A 24050-nucleotide genomic window follows, 5' to 3' on the forward strand; every position below is an offset into this window, starting at 1 on the left:
CTTGAACTTGCCTTTGTGGGGGACATTATTTGGTTTACCACAGATGGCATTACCGTTCTCCTACATAGTTTGCCGTGCCCCTTTCTTCTCCACATGTCTGTTAATCACGGAGTCCTCTAAGGTGTCTGTCAGATGAGCCTCTTTCATGGTACCAACACTAGGCACATGTTACCCATCACAGAATATTAGCCTTCTGATTAAATCCTTTTCTTCTGTCATCTTATCATATTATGCTATATAATATTATCAGATTAATTTTCTGATTTCTGTTCCAAATAATTTAGCACTTGATTGTATCTTGCCCTGTGTTATTTTTAATTGTCTGTACATCTTAGCTTTTCAACAAGACTGAGCTTTTATTATAGTTTGTTCTGAATGACTGCATGTAATGAAGGCACCTAGTTTCCCTAAAGTGATCTTAACTGCTATTGTCCCCACGTGTTACAGTGTAGCAGTCTTGCCTGTAAAATAATGTCCCCCACAAAGGCAAGTTCAAGTCTTGTGGTAGACTCATGAGTTTTGCAGATTGCTGAGATTAACCATTGTGTTTGTCATTCCCACAAACTATCAACTGAGCTGTGGTTGGTTTTCTATGTTTGTTAGCTAATAATCTTTCTCTGTATTAAAAAGAAATGCATTTATTCTGAAGAACAAGGTGTAGTGCAAATGGTCTGCTGTTGAATCCTGACTAATATTTGAAAATAGTAAATTGCTATTCTTGTTAATTGGGGTTCTTCACATTATTCCTTTTCATAGGTGGTGTATGATGGACTTTTTGGAGCAAATACAAATTCAAAATTGAGAACATTATCTCTGCAGTTTGTGCATCACATTTGCATAACGTAAGTTTTCTGGACTTCATGACGTTTTCAAGCTGTTAGAATGATCAAGTGACAGATTATTTTAATTTATTTCAGTTGTCTTTTAATTATTTTAAGTAATCATCTGAAATGATGTGTACTTAAGAGATTTTCTTATCTTACATTAGGAGTAATTTGTTTATGTATGTGTTTTTTTTTGTGTTCTTTTTTGTTTTTTTTTTTTAAGCTGTCCAGAAATCAAGATTAAACCATTAGGTCCAATGCTTTTGAATGGCCTTACCAAGCTTATTAATGAATATAAAGAAGTAAGTGACTTGTCTTTGAAATTTTCTTAGCATTTTATATGCTAAAGAATTTTTATAGTAAATCGTTCTGGTCTACATGTTGATGTCATTAAAAAGTTTGCCATTGTTCATCATTTCTTAACATTTTTACTTGAAGTAGTGCAAATTCAGAAATTACTGCCATCTTTTGCTTATTTTAGAAATGTGTTAAAAACTTTTCTGAAGTTGATAAGTGTTTTATCACTTCTTTAAACTACATTTAAAAAAATAAGTTTATTTTATGCTGTTTTTAAACACTGTGCAAAGATGGATTTAAAGGAATTAGTTAAAATTTATTTTATGATTGATTTCCATAGGGGACCATTTGGATTTGTCGTGCTTTGGGAAACTGTTAATTTTTAGGGGCTGAGGTTTTACTGATTTCTAAATGCTGTCAAAACATGCATTCAGTAAATTTTTGATTCCTTAAGCTAAGTGGGTTGAGGAGTCCTTAGTTTGTAGATTTTTGATTCCTTGTTTTTCCTTGCTGTATCTGTTTTACCATCTCAGGTATTTCAGGGGAATTTGTAAGGTTTCAGGGGCTCTAGTTAGCATTATTTTCCTAAGTCTTAGCTAAACATGAATGCATGTTTGCAATAGTGTAATGATTAGGATTTTACCCTTTGAATTAGAGTTGGGTGTGAATCCTAGTTTTCTTCTTTGGTGAGTTACTTAAATTCTTTGGAACTTTGTTCCTTACTTGAAAAGTGAAAATAATAGTACCCATCTCATTGGATTACTATGAGGATTAAATGAAATAATGCACATAAATTGTTCAGCACAGTGAAGTTATGTTGATAGATACGATCAGTGAAAAGCTGTTCATTTAATGTGCATTTGTCCTTTGGGGTATGTTAGGCTTGGCTCTTCTCTGTTCTTTCTCTTACTGAGTAGTGCTTTCATGGTTTTTAAGGCCTAGAGAACCTTTCAGATTATGTTTATGGCACTGATAGTTGGATGTTTTGGAGTGGTTGGCAGAAATAAAAATGCTTTTTAGTTTTCTGGGAGAAAATATCTTGAAAATAGGTTAGAGAGGCCAGAAAACCACAAGGCCTAATTCTCTCATCGCCAGATGACACTTGTGTCTTCCCAATGGATGAATCCATAAGAGTGTCCATTTAAGTATAGAAAGGTGAGTCCTATGATAAATGTAAAAACTTCAACTGACAGAAGTTTGTCGCTGTGTTCCTGAGTAATAAGTCAGACTATTGGTTTTCATTAAACTATGTCATTTTATCTGTATCTTGAGGAAGGAATCTCACTAATTCATTTGATGACTGTGACCCTTTTAATTTTTTTATGGTTGAAGACACAAGGGAAAGCTGTTTATCATAATGTAGATTTTCAGATAATTGCATCACAGTTCTGCAACTAGGGGTAAGAGACGGAGGATCTTGGTCTGTTGGAGCAGTGGTTTAAGTTAAACTCTTTTGGCATTGCAGATTACATAGTGTTAAAATATCCTTCAGTTAACACGAGCTAAGAGAAATTTTTCATTTATGACCACTGTATTTTCCTTTTTGGTGTGGGTGGGGGCATGAGGCTTTGTTTTATTTTTCCTTTTAGGATTTCAGGCTTGAACACTTTGTATTTTCTTGCTCTGAAGCTAACATCGTGTACTTAGATAGAATGAGATCTAGGCTTAAAAAGGAGTGAAATTATGCATGTCATTACAGCAGAAAGGTTTTGCTGTTTACTGTGTTTAGTTTTGTTTTGTCTTTTTTTTGTACTTTTTTTTTTTTTTTAATTTCAAGGATCCTAAACTACTGTCAATGGCGTATTCAGCTGTTGGAAAACTTTCCAGGTGAGTAAACACTTTTTCAGTGAGACAGATCTCTTATTGGTAAATAAGAAAATTATGTGGCATTTAATAATGGATGGAAAATAAATTTCTTGTGGCTCTGTGAAAGGAAATTGTTTAATGGCTGTGGATTATTGAGAAATGTCTTATTTGTTGAAGGAAAAAGTTGTGAGACATTTTAATTTACATTTGAAAAGATGTTACCATTGTAGTGGTAACATGGTAATATTGAACTGGGTTGTGTTGTAATCAATTATATTTTTTAATACCCTGGGGATATTCGATCTTAAATGTTTATGTTGCCACTTACTACTAGTTTTTATAATCCAGATAATCAAGGGTTTTCCAGTGATTCTCCTTTCTGATGGTGTTTATATTATGACTCCAAGTTGCCCTGCTACCCAAGATAGATGTTTTCCCCTTCTGCTCACTATGTTTTCCTCATCCCATTTCCTCCTGGATGTCATCTTCTTTCACTGTATTTCAAAGCAGGGGAATAGAAGTGAAGCATCCTCAGTGGTGCAGCTTCTACCCCTGGTGCAGGTTCTGCATTGGCTTGTGCAGACCCTGTCTTACCCTTCTGTATTGTTTGTGGAGCAAAGCTTTGGGGTTTGAGGAAAGAGTCACCCCAGACCAACTGATAAAAGTGCAGGGTTGCTGTTCTAGTTTGCTAATACTGCCGGACTGCAAAACACCAGAGATGGATTGGCTTTTATAAAAGGGGGTTTATTTGGTTACACAGTTACAGTCTTAAGGCCATAAAGTGTCCAAGGTAACACATCAGCAATTGGGTACCTTCACTGGAGGATGGCCAGTGGTGTCCAGAAAACCTCTGTTAGCTGGGAAGGCACGTGGCTGGGTCTGCTCCAAAGTTCTGGTTTCAAAATGGCTTTCTCCCAAGACGTTCCTCTCTAGGCTGCAGTTTCTCAAAAATGTCACTCTTAGTTGCTCTTGGGGCATTTATCCTCTCTTAACTTCTCTGGAGCACAAGTCTGCTTTCAACAGCCATCTTCAAACTGTCTCTCATCTGCAGCTACTCTCTCAGCTTCTGTGCATTCTCCAAATTGTCCCTCTTGGCTGTAGCTCCTCTTCAAAATGTCACTCTCAGCTGCACTGAGTTCCTTCTGTTTGTCAGCTCATTTATATGGCTTCAGTGATTTAATTTAGACCCACCCTGAATGGGTGGGGTAACACCTCCATGGAAATTATCCAACCAGAGTCACTACCCACAGTTGGGTAGGGCGCATCTCCATGCAAACAACCCAATCCAAATGCTCCAACCCGATCCCCACCAAGATGTCTGCCCCACAAGACTGCATCCAAGAACATGGCATTCTCTGGGGGCACAATACACCCAAACCAGCACAGTTGCCAGCAAATATTGTCTTGTTGTCTTTTGGCACATGGTAGCAAAGCCCCTTATCATGGTAGACTTTAGTTTTAAATAGTAATTTAATCTTAATTATCTATTTTCTGCATGTTAAGATCAAAAATGTTAACTGAATGCATGATATATCTAGCTAATATGTATATTAATTAAGGATTACTTGGATCAGACCTTAAATATTTATTTTTTAACATTAAGTATTACTAGACCTTAAATATTTATTTTTTAACATTTTTGGCTATTGGGAGGTGTTCTCATGCTGACTTTGTTGTGTTCAGAGATTAAATTGTAAGTTCAAGAATGTGTTTAGCTTCATTTTCTCCCGTTTTCATCTCATGGAAATTTCTAATAGTAATAATGGTGGTCTTATATTCTTTTACAGTCGAATGCCTCATTTGTTCACTAAGGATATAGCTCTTGTGCAGCAGCTTTTTGAAGCCCTTTGTAAGGTAGGGAAACAGCTGGCAAGTTTATGCTTTGTGTTTGGATGCTTACCTGGAAACCCAATGGGGAGGGAAACATTGTTTTTATCTTCCTTACAGGAAGAGCCGGAGACTCGACTTGCAATTCAAGAGGCATTGTCTATGATGGTTGGAGCTTACAGTACTTTAGAAGGAGCACAGCGAACTCTCATGGAGGCACTTGTGGCTTCATACTTAATAAAGGTAGGACCAACTGTGTGAACTACTTTGGCTAGTGTTATATCCACATTTTACATTTTTAAGAACAAAATTTGAATTGCTTTTCTCCTTCCCTATTATGATAATTAAAAGGAATTTTTATTTTCACTTGGACTGTGATTTATGATCTCATTTTAATTCTTTGTGATGAAAATATGATCTTAGGGGAGGAGGAGTGGTAGTATTCACAGTGATGGGTGCTTATGTTTTTAAAAACCTTCCAAGTGGGTAACTCTTCTAATCTCATGGCCTCCCAGTTGGCAGTGCTTTGTCTTCTTAAAAGGTTGTTGAGCACTAGAGTCCACTGACGTAGAATTCTGTATGTTACACTGGGGGAGAAAAGCAGAAGGAAAGATACACAAACTCTACGATGTCATAATGAGTCTATAGGAGGAAGTACACCAGTTCTATCATACATACTGTTCTTCCTTCAGTCCTCTTTAATTGGTTTTCATGGGAGTTTGTAGGAGGATTTTGAATATCTACAGAGAAACGCACATGTACACACATATGTATACTTAACATGTAAAATATAAAGTAGTATATTATGTATTTGTTTTAGTCAGTTCTTTTTGCTTCATTTTTGGTAGTAGGAAAAGAGAGAGATTTGAAGGGGAATCAATGCCAAAAAGTATTGATGAGATTAATATAAATTGTGTCTGACTGAAATTTGGTTGGTATGGTTTAATATATTTACATTGAAAGAATTATTTATGGTTCACCAGGATATCTGGTTTCTATTGAAATATGGCAGGAGTTAAATTAAGCAATTACACACATTCAGAATGGCTACTGTATGGAGAAACTCATTGTCAAATACTATTGGTGTCTAGCACACATGGTTTGTGGTCATATAAATCTGATTACGGCCAAAGAAGCTTAGGCTTATTTGGAAGCTCATTAGAATAGAGCACTTAAAATCTCCCCTAGTAACCTCATGTTGTAAACCAAAAGATGGCCCCTTTGAATTGTCCCCTGTGCTATTTACTTTTTCACAGCAGGCTAGGACCATTAGCTCAAAGCTCACTGACATCAAACTCAAATTCTTACATATAGTTCCTTTAAAAATGGCCCAAATAAGCGTATATTTAGCCATTTAAAGCCTGCTTTGCAAACCATGAAATGTTACCTACCATCTGCTAGTTATAGTTATGTTAAAACCCTAGGGTGATAAAAGACCCCACACTTCTGCTGCCTTTTGTAGTGGTCTGACCCCCAGACTCTCCACGGTGCTGTTGGGCGACATTACCTTCACCTAGACACATAAGCCCCTTCTTTGTTTCTTTTGTCCCTCTGGCGTTCCGTGCCCTGCCCCACTTCTGGGTGGTAGAGGCTTTGTGGCTGCCTCTGGAAGATCTCTTGCTAGGAGGGACTTCCCTTCTTATGCAAACCTGCCCAGGTGCTGTCTAAATAAAACTTTTGTGTGCTACTGCCGTCTCCTGGTCATGTCTTTTCATTGATCAACCCTGAAATCCTTGAACTCACTGTACCTCGTAAGGAAGTTTGATGCCCTGCTGATATGAAAACACACAAAACTACCGTGTCAGCCCCTAGGATATGGCTATAATGCTTTGAGGGTGCTGGTTTATATTATGCAGATCAAATCATGTAATAATATTACCAAGCCAAAGCTAATTTCCTTTCTTTACACCAGAATGTAACCTGATTCCACATTAAATCATGTAATTTAGGCTGTTCCTTAATACCATTGCTTTTTTTTTTTTTCATTATTTATTTATTTATTTATTTTTTATTAAATTCAGTTTTACTGAAATACATTCACACACCATACAATCATCCATGATATACAATCCACCGTCCACAGCATGACAACATAGTTATGCATTCATCACCACAATCTATCTCTGAACATTTTCCTTGCATCAGAAAGAACCAGAACAAGAATAAAAAATGAAGGTGGAAAAAGAACACCCAAATCATCCCCCCATCCCACCCCATTTGTCCTTTAGTTTTTATCCCCATTCCTCCACTCATCCATACACTAGATAAAGGGGGTGTGATCCACAAGGTCTTCACAATCACACTGCCACCCCTTGTAATCTACATTATTATATAATTGTCTTCAGGAGTCCAGACTGCTGGGTTGGAGTTTGGTAGTTTCAGGTATTTACTTCTAGCTATTCCAATACATTAAAGGCTAAGAGGTGTTATCTATATAGTGCATAAGAATGTCCACCAGAGTGACCTCTCGACTCCATTTGTAATCTCTCAGCCACTGAAACTATTTTGTCTCATTTTGCATCCCCCTTTTGGTCAAGAAGATACTCTCAGTCCCATGATGCCGGGTCCACATTCATCCCCGGGAGTCATACTCTGTGTTGCCAGGGAGATTTACACCCCTGGGAGTCGGGTCCCACGTAGGGGGAGGACAGTGAGTTCACCTGTCGAGATGGCTCAGTTAGAGAGAGAGAGGGCCACATCTGAGCAACAAAGAGGTACTCAGGGGGAGACTTTTAGGCACCATTACATACAACTTTAGACTCTCCTTTGTGGTAATGAGCTTCATAAGGGCAAGTCCCATGCTCGAGGGCTCAGCACATCAAACCGCCAGTCCCAATGTTTGTGACAACATCAACACCAGTCCAGGTGAGGATGTCCAACACATCCGCACCTTCCCCCAGATCCTCGGGGCTGGGGAGGGGGAGGCTGTAAATGTATTTTTTATTATCTGCCCAAATTACTCTGGGATGTGTCACTATTTTACTCCAGCCTATACTAACCTACTGTATCTCACTTCCTAATACCATTGCTTTTTAATGGAGCTCAAGGGATGCTAAATATCAGGAACACCAGAATGAATGGAACAGTCTATTTCTTAATCTCTCTTTCAAATTTCACTTATGTTTGTGGCTGGAATGTGGGGGAAGATACATGAGACTAAAGCTTCAGAATCAATAGATACTAAAACTGCTTTTCTGGTTACACTTTGTGTCCATAGATTATTAATTGATTTAAGTTAATTGAATATGTTTATGTAGTTGAACTTCACTTTGGAGTCAGTTTTAACGGTAGAACTAATCTGAAAAAAGTTGGCGGTATATTGCTTCAAATTTGAAGGGATTTCAGCTATCCTGTTTGTGTTCCTTGCAAAATACCTTCAGGTGAAATCCATTTCGGTAGTGTGATGGTGAGTTTGGGAAGCAGGTGGTGGAGAGAGTGAGAGTGGAAAAACCCTGAAATGGTCCGAATGACACTGATCCCATGGTTTGGGCTGGACATGTTCACATACTTTTAACAGGGAGTTTCTTTAGCTGTAGCCTTTTTTGATTCTTTCTCTTTTACTGGGATGATTCTTTAGATTGTTAAAGTACTTTTTAAGTAATGACACTGTCCAAAATCACAATGTGATTGATTGGTGCCGCTGATTAAAAAATCTTGGACATATGATTTGACTTGATTTTATTGATTAAGACATTTATTGATATGTCAATTTACGTTTTGAATTGTTTACAGTTATGACTGTCTCTACTGGAATGAGTTGCTGGTAGTTGATTTCTTTTCTTTTCTTTTTTTTGATCTCTGTGTGTGTATGTGTCCATGCACATATGTGTCAAATAGCCTGAAGTTCAAGTTCGACAGGTGGCTGTGAAATTTGCGAGCACAGTGTTTCCCTCAGATCATATACCTTCCAGATACTTACTCTTACTAGCTGCGGGAGATCCGTAAGTTTCAAAAAGTATTAATTTGAATTGGGTTCATTTTAAATTTATAAGAATATTACGAAGTTTTCTGTTGTTTGCAATGTTGGTCTACAGAATTTAGAAGCAATTTATTAAATAGTTTTAAAAGTATGGCCCTTGTAATCATAGATATCTGTAGTCCTATGTCTGTATTTAAAAAAAATACGATTGTGTATATTTATCTAACATATAGTACATGAATATCTATAAACTGTATATCAGATACTATACAAAAATGCATATGAAATGGTCAAGTGCAAATTAAGTAAAACTTATGATTATCTATAAAAAGTAAACCCTATTTAAGGGTAAAAAAAGAATGATATTGATGTTTTCATTGTTTCACATATATGTTTTAATATTTTATGCTGATGGGGTATCATTCCTAATATACTAAGTAGATATTTATAATGAGGTATATGTTGAATTTTATGTTAATGAATTACATTACTGCATTTTCTAGATAATATGACATTTTATTTATTTATTTTTTGTTAGAGAAGTTGTAGGTTTATAGAAAAGTTATGCAGAGAATACAGATTTTCCATATGCACACCCCCTTAATTAGTGTGGTGACTTTGTTACCATTGTTGAAACAATATTAGTATAATCATATATTTTTTTTTTCACTGAAGAGGACATATATCTTACAACTAAGCATGTGAAAAGATGTTCAACATCGCTAGACATTTAGGAAATGCAAATTAAGAACACAATTAGACATTATGCATGAATTAGAAGAGCTATAATGTAAATCTGACACTGTGAAGTGCTGGTGAGGATGTAGAAAAACTGGATTATGACTACATTGCTGGTGGAAATGTAAAATGGTACAGCCACCGTGGAAAACAGTGGCAGTTTCTTTAATTAGAAATGCATTTATCATACTACCCTGCAATTGCACTGCTGGGTACTTACTCCAGACAAATGGAGACCTATGTGCACACAGAAATCTGTACTTGATTGTTCATATCAGTTTTATTTGTAATACCCAATACTGGAAAGAATGGAAACTTCTTTCAATAGGTGAATGCTTAAACTGTGGTACATCCATACCAAGAAATACTACTCAGTAATAAAAAGGAATCATCTTTTAACACAGTAACCACATGGGTGAGTCTCAAGGGCTTTCAAAAGCCAATCTCAAAAGATCACATATTCTAGCATTCCATTTGTGTTACATTCTCAAAATGACAAAAATTGTAAAGATTTGGAGCAGATTTGTGGTTGTCGGGTTACGATAGTGCAGGGGTGAATTTGGTACAGCTATGAAGGGACAGCATGAGGGATTTCTTTGCAGTGCTGGAATCACTGTCTGTCTTGATTGCAGTGGTGGTTTCCCAGATTTGGCAGATGGACTTTCCAGATGAGAATTCCCCAGCACACAGGCATCTCCTCATGCACAGTGATCTTGCCTTTAGCAGTAGTTTGAATGTATAACATAATGCAGAACTTGTTCGCTATGAGGCCCACTTTACCCTCCTGGAAATGGAAGGGTGGAAGGCAGGCGGATGTGATGTAGGAAGTGAAGTTCACAGGCAGGTGCAGTTGCAACATGGTGATGTCACTCCCAAAGGGGTGAAACTTCTCAAAGTCTGGGTGGGTGATAATCTGATTTCCTGGATATTTTCTAGGTGTGCTGGGTTTATTTGTACAGTTTGGTTTCCCAACAGAACCTGGTAGTCCTTAGGGGCATGGGATTTGCTGGAGCCCTGGAGGGGGAAGGGCCTCGGCAGCATGATGGTCCGCCTCCAGCAGAGGCAGCAGCAGCTGCAGGCACCGCTGGGGCCGTGTTTCCTGGGTTTGCTCTGCGCCAGCGCCCATGGCCTGGACACGTGTCCGATGGCCCGGGACACCCAGAGCGGGGGAGGTCCTGGCTAGGCCCTGATCCCTTCCCTGCCCCACCCATAACATGGCCTAAGTTGGCCATTATAATTATATTTTAACTATAGTCCATAGTTGATGTTAGGGTTGACAGTTTGTGTTGTGCAGTCTTTTAACTGTTTTCTGGAGCTTTGAGAAAGATGTTTCTGCCAATTCTTGCTGGTTGTTCAAAGCTTCTGTACAGGGACAGAGCCCTGAAGCTTCTTTCTCTGCCATCTTGATTGGGCCCCACCCATGAACTTTTATGGTCACTGTTTTTCGTGAGTTATCCTTGATAATGATCGGTATTCTAATTGGCCCGTGTATACTTGATACCATTTTTTTCCCTACGAATTATAAATATTTTGCTTTTTTTTTTTTTGGTGGTTATTGTAAATTGGATATCACGTCTTCTCATTCAGCTGCGTTTAGTTTTGGTGAAAGTGGCTTTGGCTTGCTAATCTTGATTCGGGTGCTCTGCTTTTTCCCCCTTTTATGCCAGTCTCCCAGCCACAGGGCTCTGTATTGCAGATGCAGTTCATGCTAGGGCCAGGATTAAACCCAGCAGTTGGGCTTCCAAGCAAAGCTCTTAACCACTGTGCCTTCTCTCTAAGTTCTGAAATTATTTTTATTTAAAAAAAAAAAAAAAACCCAAAAGCAAAACTCATTCAGAAGTTTTCCTTTTTCAGTTTAAGATGGAAAGTCCTTTGACAACATCAGGCTTTCCTTATTAGTTCTTTCTTTTGTGCTCTGTATCTGTTGGTAGAAAATTATAAACACAATTCAGAGGCAAGTATGTACTTAAAAGGACCTTTATATTGTATTTCAATAATGTTGTGACTGAGGTCAGTCTTTAGATGGTCTGAACTTGGTTGGGTTTTACATTTTTACGTGTTGTTACAGTATCAGTTACCATTGTACAGAATTGTAGTTAAATATCTAAAAGTGTGGGAGTTTGGTTGGCCTTTGCAGACCACTGGACAGTCACTTTTCTTTAAGAATTATTTATGTAAAATTATGTATGTTTTGGATTTGCCTTTAACAAGGGTAAAACATACGTAGATATTTGTGTAATGAAGCAGTAGCCTCTGTTTTTCTTTCCTGTGGATAAAATTCAAAGATCCAAATCTTGTGAAATTTTCATAAAGAATTTCTTATAACATATTTTATTGACTTATTTGCTTAAATATCCTAGAATATATTTAAGACATAATATCAGAACTCCAGCTGCCAATTAAATTGCTGTTCTTATTCTCAAATGGCTGTTTTCCAATTGGTGATATTTATTTTTTATTGTTCTTTGTCTTTCTTAAAGACGAGAAGAAGTTCATGGAGAAGCACAACGAGTATTAAGGTGCCTTCCTGGTAGAAACAGAAAAGAAAGTGCTTCTAAGCAGATGCCTTCTTTCCCAGAAATGGTGTATTATATCCAAGAGAAGGTATGTCATTTAACTTCAGATAATTACCCTGAGACATAATGGACGATGAAAATAAAGACAGTGTTTTAACTGACTTAAACTATAAAAAATGTAATGACTAAATGCTGGTTAGTAGTAATATTTTAAACAATGTTAATATTTACAATAAGAAGGAGGTATAAAATGAGGAGAAAAATAGAATTCTCAAATGCAAAAGATCAGTTTTGCCCAAGTCCAAATTACTTTCAGTTCCCTTCATGCTCTTCAATGATTTGGCTATGTTTACAATTTTTTCCTTTTGTACAATGTGCTTAAAAATACATCTTTTTATTTGGAAGGCCACTCTTTAGGGGAAAGCATAAGTTTAGGTATGCTTCAGGAGCAGTTCATATTTCTTCCCCTGTGATAAGAGAATATCACACCTCATTTTGCACAGTGTCCTCTGCTGATAGATTGGAGTATTGGCGGTAATGATCTGAGGCTGAGCCTGTCCCACTTTTTACGTCAGTGTTTCCTGGAGTATACTGCAGGAGATGCCTCACTGCCTTCCGCCTCTGCTGGCTGTCCTAGCTTTTTGTTAGTTAGGCACCTTCAGGGAGTTAAGAGGTCAGTGTGTAGCAGCCGTGATTCTCTTCTCCATAGCACAGGCATTTGTGGGGTTAGAAGAAGCTTCTGTGCCCATATTTTCCTCCTCCTCTCATTATCAATGAAAATAACTGACATGCAAAGGCCCGGGGTGAGTGTGTCAGTAGATGCTGGGAGTGAGTTCATATTCTTTTAAAACAAGAGAAAAAAGGCAACATCCCCTGTCATTTAGGGTTTGAGGGAAACACATAATCAACGTGATTAATGGGGAAATGTTTTGAATAGAAGAAAAGCAAACCTTTGACCATGATGCAGCTAGAAATATAATTGTTTTTCAGTTGATGAAGGGCACATGTGCCTTATTTTTCAGTAATTGTTTGTTTTGGGCTTATTTTTATTAGGCTTCCCATAGAATGAAAACACCAGCCAAGTACATGACTGGGACCACAGTCCTTCCATTTAACCCAGCAGCCTTTGGAGAGGTAGGACTTTCATTTATTTCTATTTTGCTCTAAAAGATAATGTCATTTTCTAAGAGATGTTTGTGAATTTTTTTGTGTTCTAGGTAAACCCACACTGTGGTATCATTATTCTTCACCAGGCTGTTTATAAAACGAAAGTATTTGGTAATTGTTGTTATTTTAACTCATAGTGAAGTCTACAAAAATAACTTTATATCAGTAAGACTAATAGATTCTAGTGGAACCATATTTATCTCCTTGTGAAAGAACTGGAGGCTGTGCATTGGTTACTGTTGGGATTCTGCAGCAATTTAGATTTGAATTGTAAAGCCATCAAATTATTGGCTGTTCGGGCTATCTCATTTTAAATGTTGGAGAGGATTAATTTATCACACTTACTAAAGGAAGTTCTATTTTTTAGACACTGATTTGTACTAATTAAATATAAGGGAAATCTTATACAAAGTGAATAAAATACAGCCAATTGCAGCCTGTCCTATTTTAGGTCTCAGGGGAAGAGCTTCCAGAGGACTCCCTGGTAGCCAGTTTACAGCAGAGGTTTTTATGGTATCCTAGCTACTCCTTTGTGGATGATTTGAACGCATTTTCTCAAATTCTTTATATCAGTGGAGATTAAGCACATCTGGAATTTTCTTCCACAGGAATTAATCATTTGCATCAGGTTTCTACTCAATCACTTATATAAATAAATGGCTTTTTAAAAAGAACAATTTTCATTGTAATTTTCAGTCTTCAGTAGTTGAGTTTGCATTGTAAATCAAACTCCATTAAAAAAGCACTCGATTTATAAAAGCTTGTTATATAAATTTTGCTCTATTATGGTAATATCAGTTAACATTTTACATTGTGTTTTCCACAATCCATGTGAGTTGCTGAATAGCTTTGTGAAGAAGTATGGGACTCAAAACTGGAAGCTATCACTTTGGAGAATACCTTCCCACCTTGACTTTTGAGAAGCTGATCAGGTGTTCCTCTTCCTTGTGATTTTAGATAGTTCTGTACTTGCGCATGTGCCTGGCTCACAGCTCAGGGGTGGTGCCCACCTCTCAGAGTTTGGCTGATATGCAAGATCACGCTCCAGCCATCGGACGCTATATAAGGACTTTAATGTCAGGGAGCCAAGCAACAGCTTCTTCGTCATCTTCCAAGAGTGGAGAAACCAATCCTGTTCAGATCTACATTGGCCTCCTTCAGCAGCTCTTAGCAGGTGTTGGAGGTAGGAAGTGCAGATGTTGAGGAAAGATATTAAAGCACTTAAGCAAAAAAAAATTAATTTTAAACTCAGCTGTGAATTTATAGCAAAATTATTTCTCTGTTACCATAAATGAATGTTAGTTTTTTTTTTTTCTTTTCTAAACTTATCTGATTCTTCCTTGATACATTATTTCTCTTTTTGAAAAGAAATTCTAGCAGACAAGAAATTTTTACTTTGGAAGTGGGTGTGAAGAATGGGGCATCCTTTTTTTTTTTTTTAAAATAGATATTAGCCTGTAAATTTACTGCATTGAACCACCTAGTGTAATTGGGTTGAGTAATTTTTTTTTTTTTTTTTGTAGAACTGAGGGAGTGCCTCCTAAAACAGCAACAATTATAAACAATTATACTTCAAAGGGATGTAGTGATCCATGTATGTTCATTACTTTTCCTGAAATTTAACAAGAGTTCTGAATTCTTATTTAGGTTTGCCAGTCATGTACTGTCTACTGGAAGCTGTTTCAGTGTATCCAGAAAAGTTGGCAACCAAATTTGTAGATAAAACAGAATGGATAAAGGTATGTCTTGTGCATGTATATTTCTCTTTGATTCTGGTTATTTCATGATTTGTTCTTCCTTCCAGTGCTACTGTGATCTTTTCTGCCTTTAAGTCATTTTGAAAACTCCCTCACCATCAAACACTGTGAAGCATATGGGTTGTTATATCTCACTGACCCACCTGGGTGGCAGTGGGAGATGAATTGAGAGTCATTTAAGGAAAAAGTAATACAAGGAATAGATTCATATAGTTTAAAAAATATGTAAAAAGTCTCCTTTCTGTGTCTCCCATCCACCCAAATCACCCCAGCTTCCTGCTCCTACCATTCCCACCTCCAACTAATGTACGTAGGTTATCACCTATTTATATGGTATAACTTCTAGAGTTTACTTTGCATATACTCACAAATAAAAATGTGTATTCTTATTTTCTCCCAGTTCTTTTATACAAAAGTTAGCACACTATTTTATTTTGCATCCTACTTCTTTCACTTAACGGTAGAACTTGGAGCTCTTCCTATATAACTACAGAGAGAGCCTCCTCATTCTTTGTCATTTTCCATTCTATGAATGTACCATAACTTATTCTAGATCCTGTTGATGGCTATTTAGCTTAGTTCAGTCTGTTGCAGTGAATAATCAGTCATTTTAGGTGAATTCCTTGGAAGTGGAATTGCTGGGTCAGAGGATGTGTTTTTATAATTTTGAAAGTGCCAGTTTACATCCTCACCAATCATGTGCGACTGTGTTCTTGTCTGCTTGTCTTACTGTTAGGGTTGCCAGATTTAGCAAATAAAAATACAAGAGGGCCAGCTAAATTTGAATTTCATAAATAATAATTATGTTAGTGCAGGTGTGGCCCATACAGTTTTGTGTGCTGCTTGTGCTATATAATGCAGTTCTTTCTGGAAAATGCAGCTAGTATAATAGTAAATGTGCAGATTGTCTCTTGAAAGCACGAATGTAATTTTCAAAGAGGTGTGAGTTTTCCATTTTTCTGGAAAATCTGGTCAAAACTGCTTTTGGTTTAAAAAGTTTTTTTTATTCCTAATATTTGCTGATTTTAAAATGGTCTTGTGGTTTTTGAGTTGTGAGTTTTTAGGTCAGGGGTTGGCAAACTGTGGCCTATGGGCCAAATCTGACCTGCCTCCTGTTTTTGTACAGCCTGTGAGCTAAATATGGTTTTTACATTTTTAAATGGTTGAAAAAAATCAAAAGAAAAATAATGTTTTGTGACATGTAAAAATTATAGTGTCTGTACATAAAGTTTCATTGGAACACAGCCACACCCAGTTGTTTACCTATCGTCTATGGCTGCTTTCTCACTGCAACTGCAGAGTTAGGTGGTTGTGGCACAGCCTTATGGCCTGCAAAATCTAAAATATTTGGTATTTGGCCTTTTAAAGAAAAAGTTTGCTGACCACTGTTTTAGATCACCTGCTATTAACTTCATATTTTTTGTGTGTTTTTGTATCCTCGGTGTAACTGTATATAAGATTTTGGTATATACTAGAGCTTTTATTTTGCTTTGAAATAATAATTGTGTTCTTGCTTCATGGATACCAATAAATTGAACATTATAAATGTATCATTGATTTTACTTTTATAATTTTAAACGCTAGATGTTGCCAGCAGGAAGATGGTTATGTATCATGTATCTATTTCTTTCTCTTCACCTCTCAGAGTCTCATGAACAGCAGTAAAGAAGAGATGCGTGAACTGGCAGCATTGTTTTATTCCGTGGTGGTTTCTACAGTGTCAGGAAATGAGTTGAAGTCAATGATAGAGCAGCTTATAAAGACTGCAAAAGACAATCATGTATGTTATCAACTTTGTCTTCCTTCTTTTTTCTGGGAGCTACTAAGGTTTTACAGAAGTGTCTAACCAAATAGGTTAGACTTTTATATTCTCATTTGTAAAATGCACTTACAAATGCACATCTGCCATGTAGGAGAGACTCCTCACCCAGGTTAGGAGTAGGCTTGGGATTGGGGATCTAAATCTTGGAGTGAATCAAGAATCAGTTTAACTTCTTAGAATTCTCTGTAATAGAAATGCAAAGTTTGTCTTACTTCCTAAGCCTGATTCCTTAGCATCCAGTGGAAACTCAAGTAATCACTTTATTCTTTGGCCTTGTGTTCTGTTGGAGAGATGACAGTTATTTTAATGTATTCTTGCATGTGTGAGAGAGAGACACATGTGCTATGGTGTTGTTACCTTCAGAGCCCAGAGATACAACATGGATCCTTGCTTGCATTGGGATTCACAGTGGGAAGATATTTGGCTAAAAAGAAAATGAGAATGGCAGAGCACCAAAACCTGGAGACAAATGCTGATTTCTTGCCTGAACAAGAGGAACTCATTCAGAGTGCCACAGAAACAATAGGTAATTCATGTCTTTATGCAGACTTGGATGTTGCAATTTTTGAATTAAAATTTGACGTATCATTTTTATTTCTTTTTATAGCATTGCGTTTTAAAGACACAGTCTTTTTTCTCAAAAAATTTCTTGAGGCTAAATAAATTTTATATTTTTAGTAACAGTAAGAGTGCTTTTTTTTTTTAAGCAAATAAATACATGTTAACAGATTACCGACTAGAAGATAATGTAGACTTTGATTCCATTTTGTTGTCTTTTAAAAAAAGTCTCAAGTACATTGCTGGGTCACTAGGGTCGAGTATATTTTCTGTTTTATTTGATTGTCTTTACAGGCTCATTTTTGGACAGCACTTCGCCTCTCCTGGCAATTGCTGCCTGTACAGCCCTGGGTGAAATTGGCAGAAATGGTCCACTCCCCATCCCCAATGAGGGATCTGGCTTTACCAAACTGCATCTTGTAGAAAGCTTACTAAATAGAATACCCTCCAGCAAAGAAACAAATAAGGCAAGTCTCTTTTTCCTTTCCCTCCTAGAATTCTCTATTCATAGACATAATGAACAAAAACAAATTGTAATGAGGATAGGTGGCATTGCCACTGGAGCAAGGATTTAACATGAAAAAGAATGATAAAGAAGAAAGCCTAAGTGCCTCTACAGTTTTGGGAGTGGGGATGATTTGTGCCCTACTTTAGCATGTGTACTATTTGGCCCAGCAATTCCAATTAGGCCCTTAATTATTTTCTTAAGACTTGAATAAGGTATTAAGAGTGCTAGATATTTTTTTTTTTGAAATGGCAGGTTTGTTTGTTTTCTTTTAAATGCAGTGCAGTTTTATTAAGATGTGTTCACACACCATAAACATCATTTGAAATATTTCTGAAATATACAGTCACTGGCTTACAGTATCATCACATAGTGTACATACAACCCCATGGTCAATTTTAGAACATTCTCATTACTTCAGAAAAGAAATAAAAAGAAAAAAGAAAAACCCAAATCATCCGATATCCCTTCTCCTCTCTATTATTTACCCATAGTATTGGTGTGGTATGTTTGTTTACTATTGATGAAAGGATATTAAAATATAACTGTTAACTATAGTCCATAGGTTGTAATGGGTACATTTTTCCCATATACCCCTCTATTATTTTTTTGTTTGTTTGTTTGTTTTAAACAGTTCTATTGAGCTATTCATACACCATACTATCCATCCAAAGTATACAATCATTGGCTTATGGTATGATCAGAGTGTTGTGCATTCATTACCACAATTTAGAACATTTTCATTATTCCAAAAAGAAGAATCTCATACCCCTTATCCCTCCTATTATTGACATTTAGCATTGGTGTGGTACATTTGATGAAATGTACACAGTTGATGAAAGAATATTAGAATATTACTGTTAACTGCAGTTCATAGTTTGCATTAGATACATTGTTCCCCATATACCACTCTGTTAACACCTTGTAATAGTGATGTATATTTGTTCTAGTTCATGGAAGAACATTTTTATATTTGTACATTACATTATTCTACATTACATTATATTAATTACAGACATCATCCACCACAAGATCCACTGTGTTATTCATTCCCATGTTTTAGCCTCCTGCTTTCCTGCTGGTGACACACGTGACTCTGCACTTCCCTGTTCCACCACGCTCACACTCCATTCAGTACTGTTAATTCTCACAATAATGTGAAAAGCACTAGGTAGTTCTTTTGTCATGTAGTAGGCAGAAGTAATGACGCAGTTAGGGGTTTATGATTGATTTTGTAATTTTAGACCATATCCAAATCTTACTTCCTTAATGCCAGATTGGCATAAAGAAGTCTGGGTTTCAGAAGCAATGTGAGTAATCTATGAGGGAAGGGAATTTTACATAGTTTTTTTAGTTTTAGATAGATATTTTCATAGACTTTAAAACATATCCTTTGTGATCAAAGCACCTCAGTATTGATAAGATGATATAATTTGCAGAAAAATCAGTTTACTACAAGTTTGACAAACATAATAATCTTAATTGTGGCCAAGCTATTGTTTAAAATAGGAAAGATCATACAGTGTAGTTTCTGTTAGCCACCAGTCATGTTGAGCACTCATAATGTGCTGGGCAATTTACTAAGCCTCTTATATGCATTAATTAACGGAATCCTCCAAAATGTCTAGTGAAGTATGTACAGTTGTTATCTCCACTTTCCAGATGAGGAAACAGTCTCAGCAAGGTGAAGTAACTTGCCTGAGGTCACATACCTGTAGAGGCTAATGAAATGGTCAAGCAGTCATTTGCTCCCGTGCCCTCTGAGCCAGAACCACATTCCTAACTGTTTTGAAGGATAATAAGCCTAGTAATAGTCTGTCTTCTTTATTCTTGTGTGGCTGTGGATCCTTAATGCACTCAGTTTTAAGTCTTTCTACCTCCAATGCCTTATAGATACAATAATATATAATTGGATACTTTTGTAAGAATTTATGCATAGGTGCATTAGTTAGACTGCCCCTCCCTACTGTCTCATTTTTCTAAACACTGGTCTAGGGTACAAGTGTTACATACTTTGTTTAAAAGAAAAAATTCTCTGTGTTCTTTCAGATGAAAGAACGGGCAATCCAAACACTGGGATATTTTCCAGTTGGGGATGGAGATTTTCCTCACCAGAAACTCCTCTTGCAAGGTCTGATGGATTCTGTGGAGGTATTTACATTGCTATCTGATTGTTAGTCATTGAAACAAAAGGTATTTTTTTGGTTGTTGGAATTTTTGAACGCTGTGTGGTTTTAAGTGAAAACTTTACTCATTTATTCAATAAGTAGCTATTGAGTGCCAACCTTGGGCTCGTCACTGTGTGAAGCATAGCATTCATCAAACTGTCTGGGTGGGACTGTCCTTTTCTCATTTTTGAGTCAAGGTCAGTGTGACATGGATAAAAGGGGAAAGCTACCCAGTCAGCCAGATGTAGGGAGTGGAGGTGGGTGCTCCAGTTACTCTCGGGTCTCATGACATAGCTTCTGTCTTAGCTTATGCCCAGTGGAGTGGAGAAGCCCTGCAGGTGGGCAGCTGCCAGCATGGTGTATTAGGTGCCTCAGCCTGACCCGGCTGACCCCTGTCTGCTCTAGGCTGGATTCTTGTCACTCGCCAGCCTAGGTGGCCTTCTTTGCTCTGAGCTTTTGAAAGCCCCATACTTCCTTTCTTCTCAGGCTGTTGCTGTGCTTCTTTAAAAGCCTTCCTTGACCTTTCAGACAAGATTCGATTCTTTAGTTTTTTGTGCTTTCGTGGCTCCCTGTATTTTTTCCTCACAGCTTTTATCAGTTTCTAATTGTTCGCTAGACCTAAGGCAGGGTCTGTTTCGTTCAATATTATAATCCCAGTGTCTAGCAGTGCTTGCTAATGGTCAGACTTCAGTAAATACTAGTAGATAAGTGACTGTGAAGAGACCAGTGAATGTAAGGCAGTAGAATCACAAGGGAGGGGTGACTAATTCTGCCTGGGAGAGCTGATGAAGGTCTCTTTGAGGAATGATTTTTGCTGAGCCTTGAAGGATGAGAGGGAGGCAAGGGGAGGGCTGGGCCTGAGGACTGAGGCAACTGAGTCATGGAATTGGGTCTAGCATTCAGCTTTCTGGATTCTTAATTCAGTATTTTAAGATAACTTTTTTTTTGAGAATGAGTTGTACTCATACCAGGTTTCCCCTGATGTCGCTGAAGTTGTAACCACTTGGAGAAAAGCTTATGACAGCTGTTTTTTCATCTAATTTTCTTCCAGTTTTGTTTAAATAAATGAAATCTTGTCTGTATTTTTAACTTGTTATTGAAACCATTACTATAAGAACATAGAAATATATAAAAATGTGAAAAGCTAGAAATTTGGAAATAAGGTGGCATGATTAAAGGGAAAGAATAACAAAATAACATGAATCATCCCCCTAGGACAGTGTTCTTGAGTTTTCTGTTTTCTTTTACTTTTTATTATGGAAAATGTCAAACATACACAAAAGCAGAGTGAATAATAATTTAATAATAATGTAATGACTTGTTATATACCTGCCTATTGACTTCATTTTTTTTTTCTGGAGTATTGTAAAGCAAAGTGTAGATATCATATCATCCATAAATGTAAATTTACATAGCTTTGTTTCTGTTTTTAATGCCAGCTATATCATTATTAATGACAGAAAACAGGCATGTTAAATGAGTTTTTAATATAGGATCATCTGTGTTCAAGTAATTTTTCTCAGTCTGGGGTTGTCCTAAGAAGCTTTGACCAGGCAGAGCTGTGGGATTAGAATGGTACAAAACCCTTAAACTCTTTTTTCTCAGACCTGGAGGCAGGTGGTGTTAGCATTTGAGCACTTTGTTCAGAGTTGAGCACTTAGTTACTGATTTGGCATAGGAATGGCTGAGCTGTTGTCTGTAAGCTTTGCAGAATTCTCCAAAAAGATCAGTATTTCTAAGGCCCTTACAAGCACTCTCCTCCTTATCCTCTTATTCTCCTTATTTTTAGATTTCTTCCAATCCATAGTAAACTGAAAAATGCCAAAGGGAACTAAAACAGGTCTAGTTCCACACTGAGTTAGTGATTCAGACTTGTGAAGGTTGTAGAAATTCCTAAATCAAAAATTAAAAAATTTGAATATGAATCATATAGGAGTTTTTAACTTGATTTTTAAAAACAATTTTACATTTACAGAGTTGTAAGAATAGTACAAAGAACTGTATACCCTTTCCCCAGATTTGCCTGTTGTTAATATTTTACCAATTTGCTTTATCCTTGATTTTTTTTCTGGACCATTTGAGAGTAACTTGCACATATCATATAATTAAAGAGTGTGAAGAAGAGGTGTTAATAAATTATAGTGGCTACTATTTATTGTGCAGTTACTGTGACTCAGCTTTATGTACATTTGCCTCATTTAATTGTCACTGCAGCCTGATGAGGCGGGTGCTGGTGCTATACTCATTTTACAAATGAAGAAGTTGAGGCTTGGAGAAGTTTTAATACAGTTTTATGTAGCTAGTAAGAGACAAAACTCAAATTTGAACCAAGATCAGTGTGGCTTCAACGTCCACACCCCTTTCCTTCTAAGTGAACTCCACATGCTTCCAGAGATTAGAAAGCACTCCTTAGTGGTTCTCTGCTGAGGGTGAGGAGTGCAGCATGAGCTTGGAAGACTATCTTCAAGTTGTTCATAATTACTTCCTTTCCTCACCCTTATTCCACTTTTGAGAACCACCAAATTAGCTGAAGCAAGCTGGGCAAGGGAGAGAACGCAAAATATGTGGAGAAGCGAGACATTAAGCAGCCTTTCTATGGAAATGGAAGTTTTGGGGAAACCTTCTCTCCCATTCATGGCTTTTCTCTCTTTGCTGCAGGCCAAACAGATAGAACTCCAGTTCACTGTAGGTGAAGCCATTACCAGTGCTGCAATAGGAACCAGTTCTGTGGCTGCCCGGGATGCCTGGCTAGTGACTGAGGAAGAATATACTTCTCCTGCTGGTACCACATATTCAGCTAATCGATTTATAATCTTCAAGTAACCGTTTTCTGTTTTCTTTATCACATTTGAAGCAAAAAAAATTCCATTTTAAACTTTTCAGATATTTATATCTGTCTTATCAGCTTGCTTCAGTCAAGAACAATAGATAACCAAAGGAGAGTGAGCATGAAATTACCAAAAGCTTCCTTTTTTATTCCTTTGACAAGCAGGCCGGAAAGTTAGCCTTGCTTCAATCTTGTGCTTCTTAGTGAGGATTGTTGTAGTTAGCTAATTTCAGAAGTTGAGGTGTAGCAGTTTCCAAATTATGTGTTCCTTAAATCCTGCATTAAATAAGGAAGCTTTGGTATCTTCTGCTAGTGCTCCAGGTGCTTCTGCACTGAAGGCACACTGGCTTTCTGTGACTACATAGTTGAAGGACCATGTGGTTTCTGACTACATGGTTTATAGGATATTACGATTTCAAATATTTTGTGGTTTGCTTTGAATTTGGAATGAAAAATATATTTTTGTATTTGAACCAAAATAAAAAAAAATCTTTAAAAGAAAAGATAAAATCACCAAGCTTCTATATTTTATCTTCTTAGTTGAGGAAATCAAAAATTAGTATTCTCATGGTAGCAATTCATTTGTTATGGATTATATTCCATCATGAAGACATGAATTTGGTTGTTACATTTAGTTGTTTTATTTGTGACCTTTAGCTGGTCTTCACAGGCTCTTCTTCCTCCACCCCATCAGTGTTAGACTCTTCCAACTCATCTGGTTTATGAAGGTTGAGTTTTGAAGAGTTCCAGGTTGGAAATGGATATTTGAATGTAAAGATTGTATTTAAAGCCATGAAACTAGATGTGAAGGTATGAATAGAAAAGAGAAGAGGGCCAACAGCTGAGCTCTGGGGTTCTCTAGAATTCAGAGATTTGGAAGATGAGGGGAAACTGTTGAAGGACACAAGAAAGGAGCAGTTAGAAGTAGGAGGGAATCCAGCAGCGTGTTGTTTACTGGAAGTGAAGTAAAGAAAGTCTCTGAAGGGGTGAGGAGTGGGGTTGGGGATGAAGATAATCAATTAAGGTGAGAACTGAGATGTGCTCATTGGATTTGACAAAAGGAAAAGTGGCGACTTTAGCCACTTACCTTGTGGAGTGGAGGGGGTAAAAGCCTGAGTGGCCAGTTTAAGAATAAATAAGAGGAGAGAAAATGTAGAGTTGGAATACATGCATCTGTTTTGAGCAAGTTTATTGTAAAGCATTGGTTCTCAACTTGGGGAGATTTTGCTCCAAAGGGGACATTTGGCGATATCTGGACACTGGGGAGGCTGGGACTACTGGTATGTAGTGGGTCAAGGCCAGCAATGCTGCAAAACACT

At 37.1% G+C, this 24050-nt stretch overlaps 1 protein-coding gene across 5 annotated transcripts in view; it reads left to right on the forward strand.

The window, feature by feature from the left end:
- ECPAS (Ecm29 proteasome adaptor and scaffold) overlaps window positions 1-24050 on the forward strand; it is a 121113-nt gene that overhangs the window by 69143 nt on the left and 27920 nt on the right. For all 5 annotated transcript variants that reach the window (XR_005210594.1, XM_037796830.1, XM_037796828.1 and 2 more), the window contains exons 10-24: window positions 757-842; window positions 1048-1126; window positions 2899-2948; window positions 4715-4781; window positions 4875-4997; window positions 8592-8695; window positions 11892-12015; window positions 12981-13061; window positions 14052-14277; window positions 14742-14833; window positions 16497-16631; window positions 17037-17199; window positions 17526-17698; window positions 19786-19887; window positions 22563-22686. Coding sequence is in view for 4 of the 5 variants with exons in the window: in XM_037796830.1 (XP_037652758.1) it covers window positions 757-842; window positions 1048-1126; window positions 2899-2948; window positions 4715-4781; window positions 4875-4997; window positions 8592-8695; window positions 11892-12015; window positions 12981-13061; window positions 14052-14277; window positions 14742-14833; window positions 16497-16631; window positions 17037-17199; window positions 17526-17698; window positions 19786-19887; window positions 22563-22686 (1729 nt within the window). In the remaining variant the exon portion in view is untranslated. The remainder of the gene's footprint in view (window positions 1-756; window positions 843-1047; window positions 1127-2898; window positions 2949-4714; window positions 4782-4874; window positions 4998-8591; window positions 8696-11891; window positions 12016-12980; window positions 13062-14051; window positions 14278-14741; window positions 14834-16496; window positions 16632-17036; window positions 17200-17525; window positions 17699-19785; window positions 19888-22562; window positions 22687-24050) is intronic.

This window comes from Choloepus didactylus, chromosome 10 (genome assembly GCF_015220235.1).
Source record: "Choloepus didactylus isolate mChoDid1 chromosome 10, mChoDid1.pri, whole genome shotgun sequence".
NCBI lineage: Eukaryota > Metazoa > Chordata > Mammalia > Pilosa > Megalonychidae > Choloepus > Choloepus didactylus.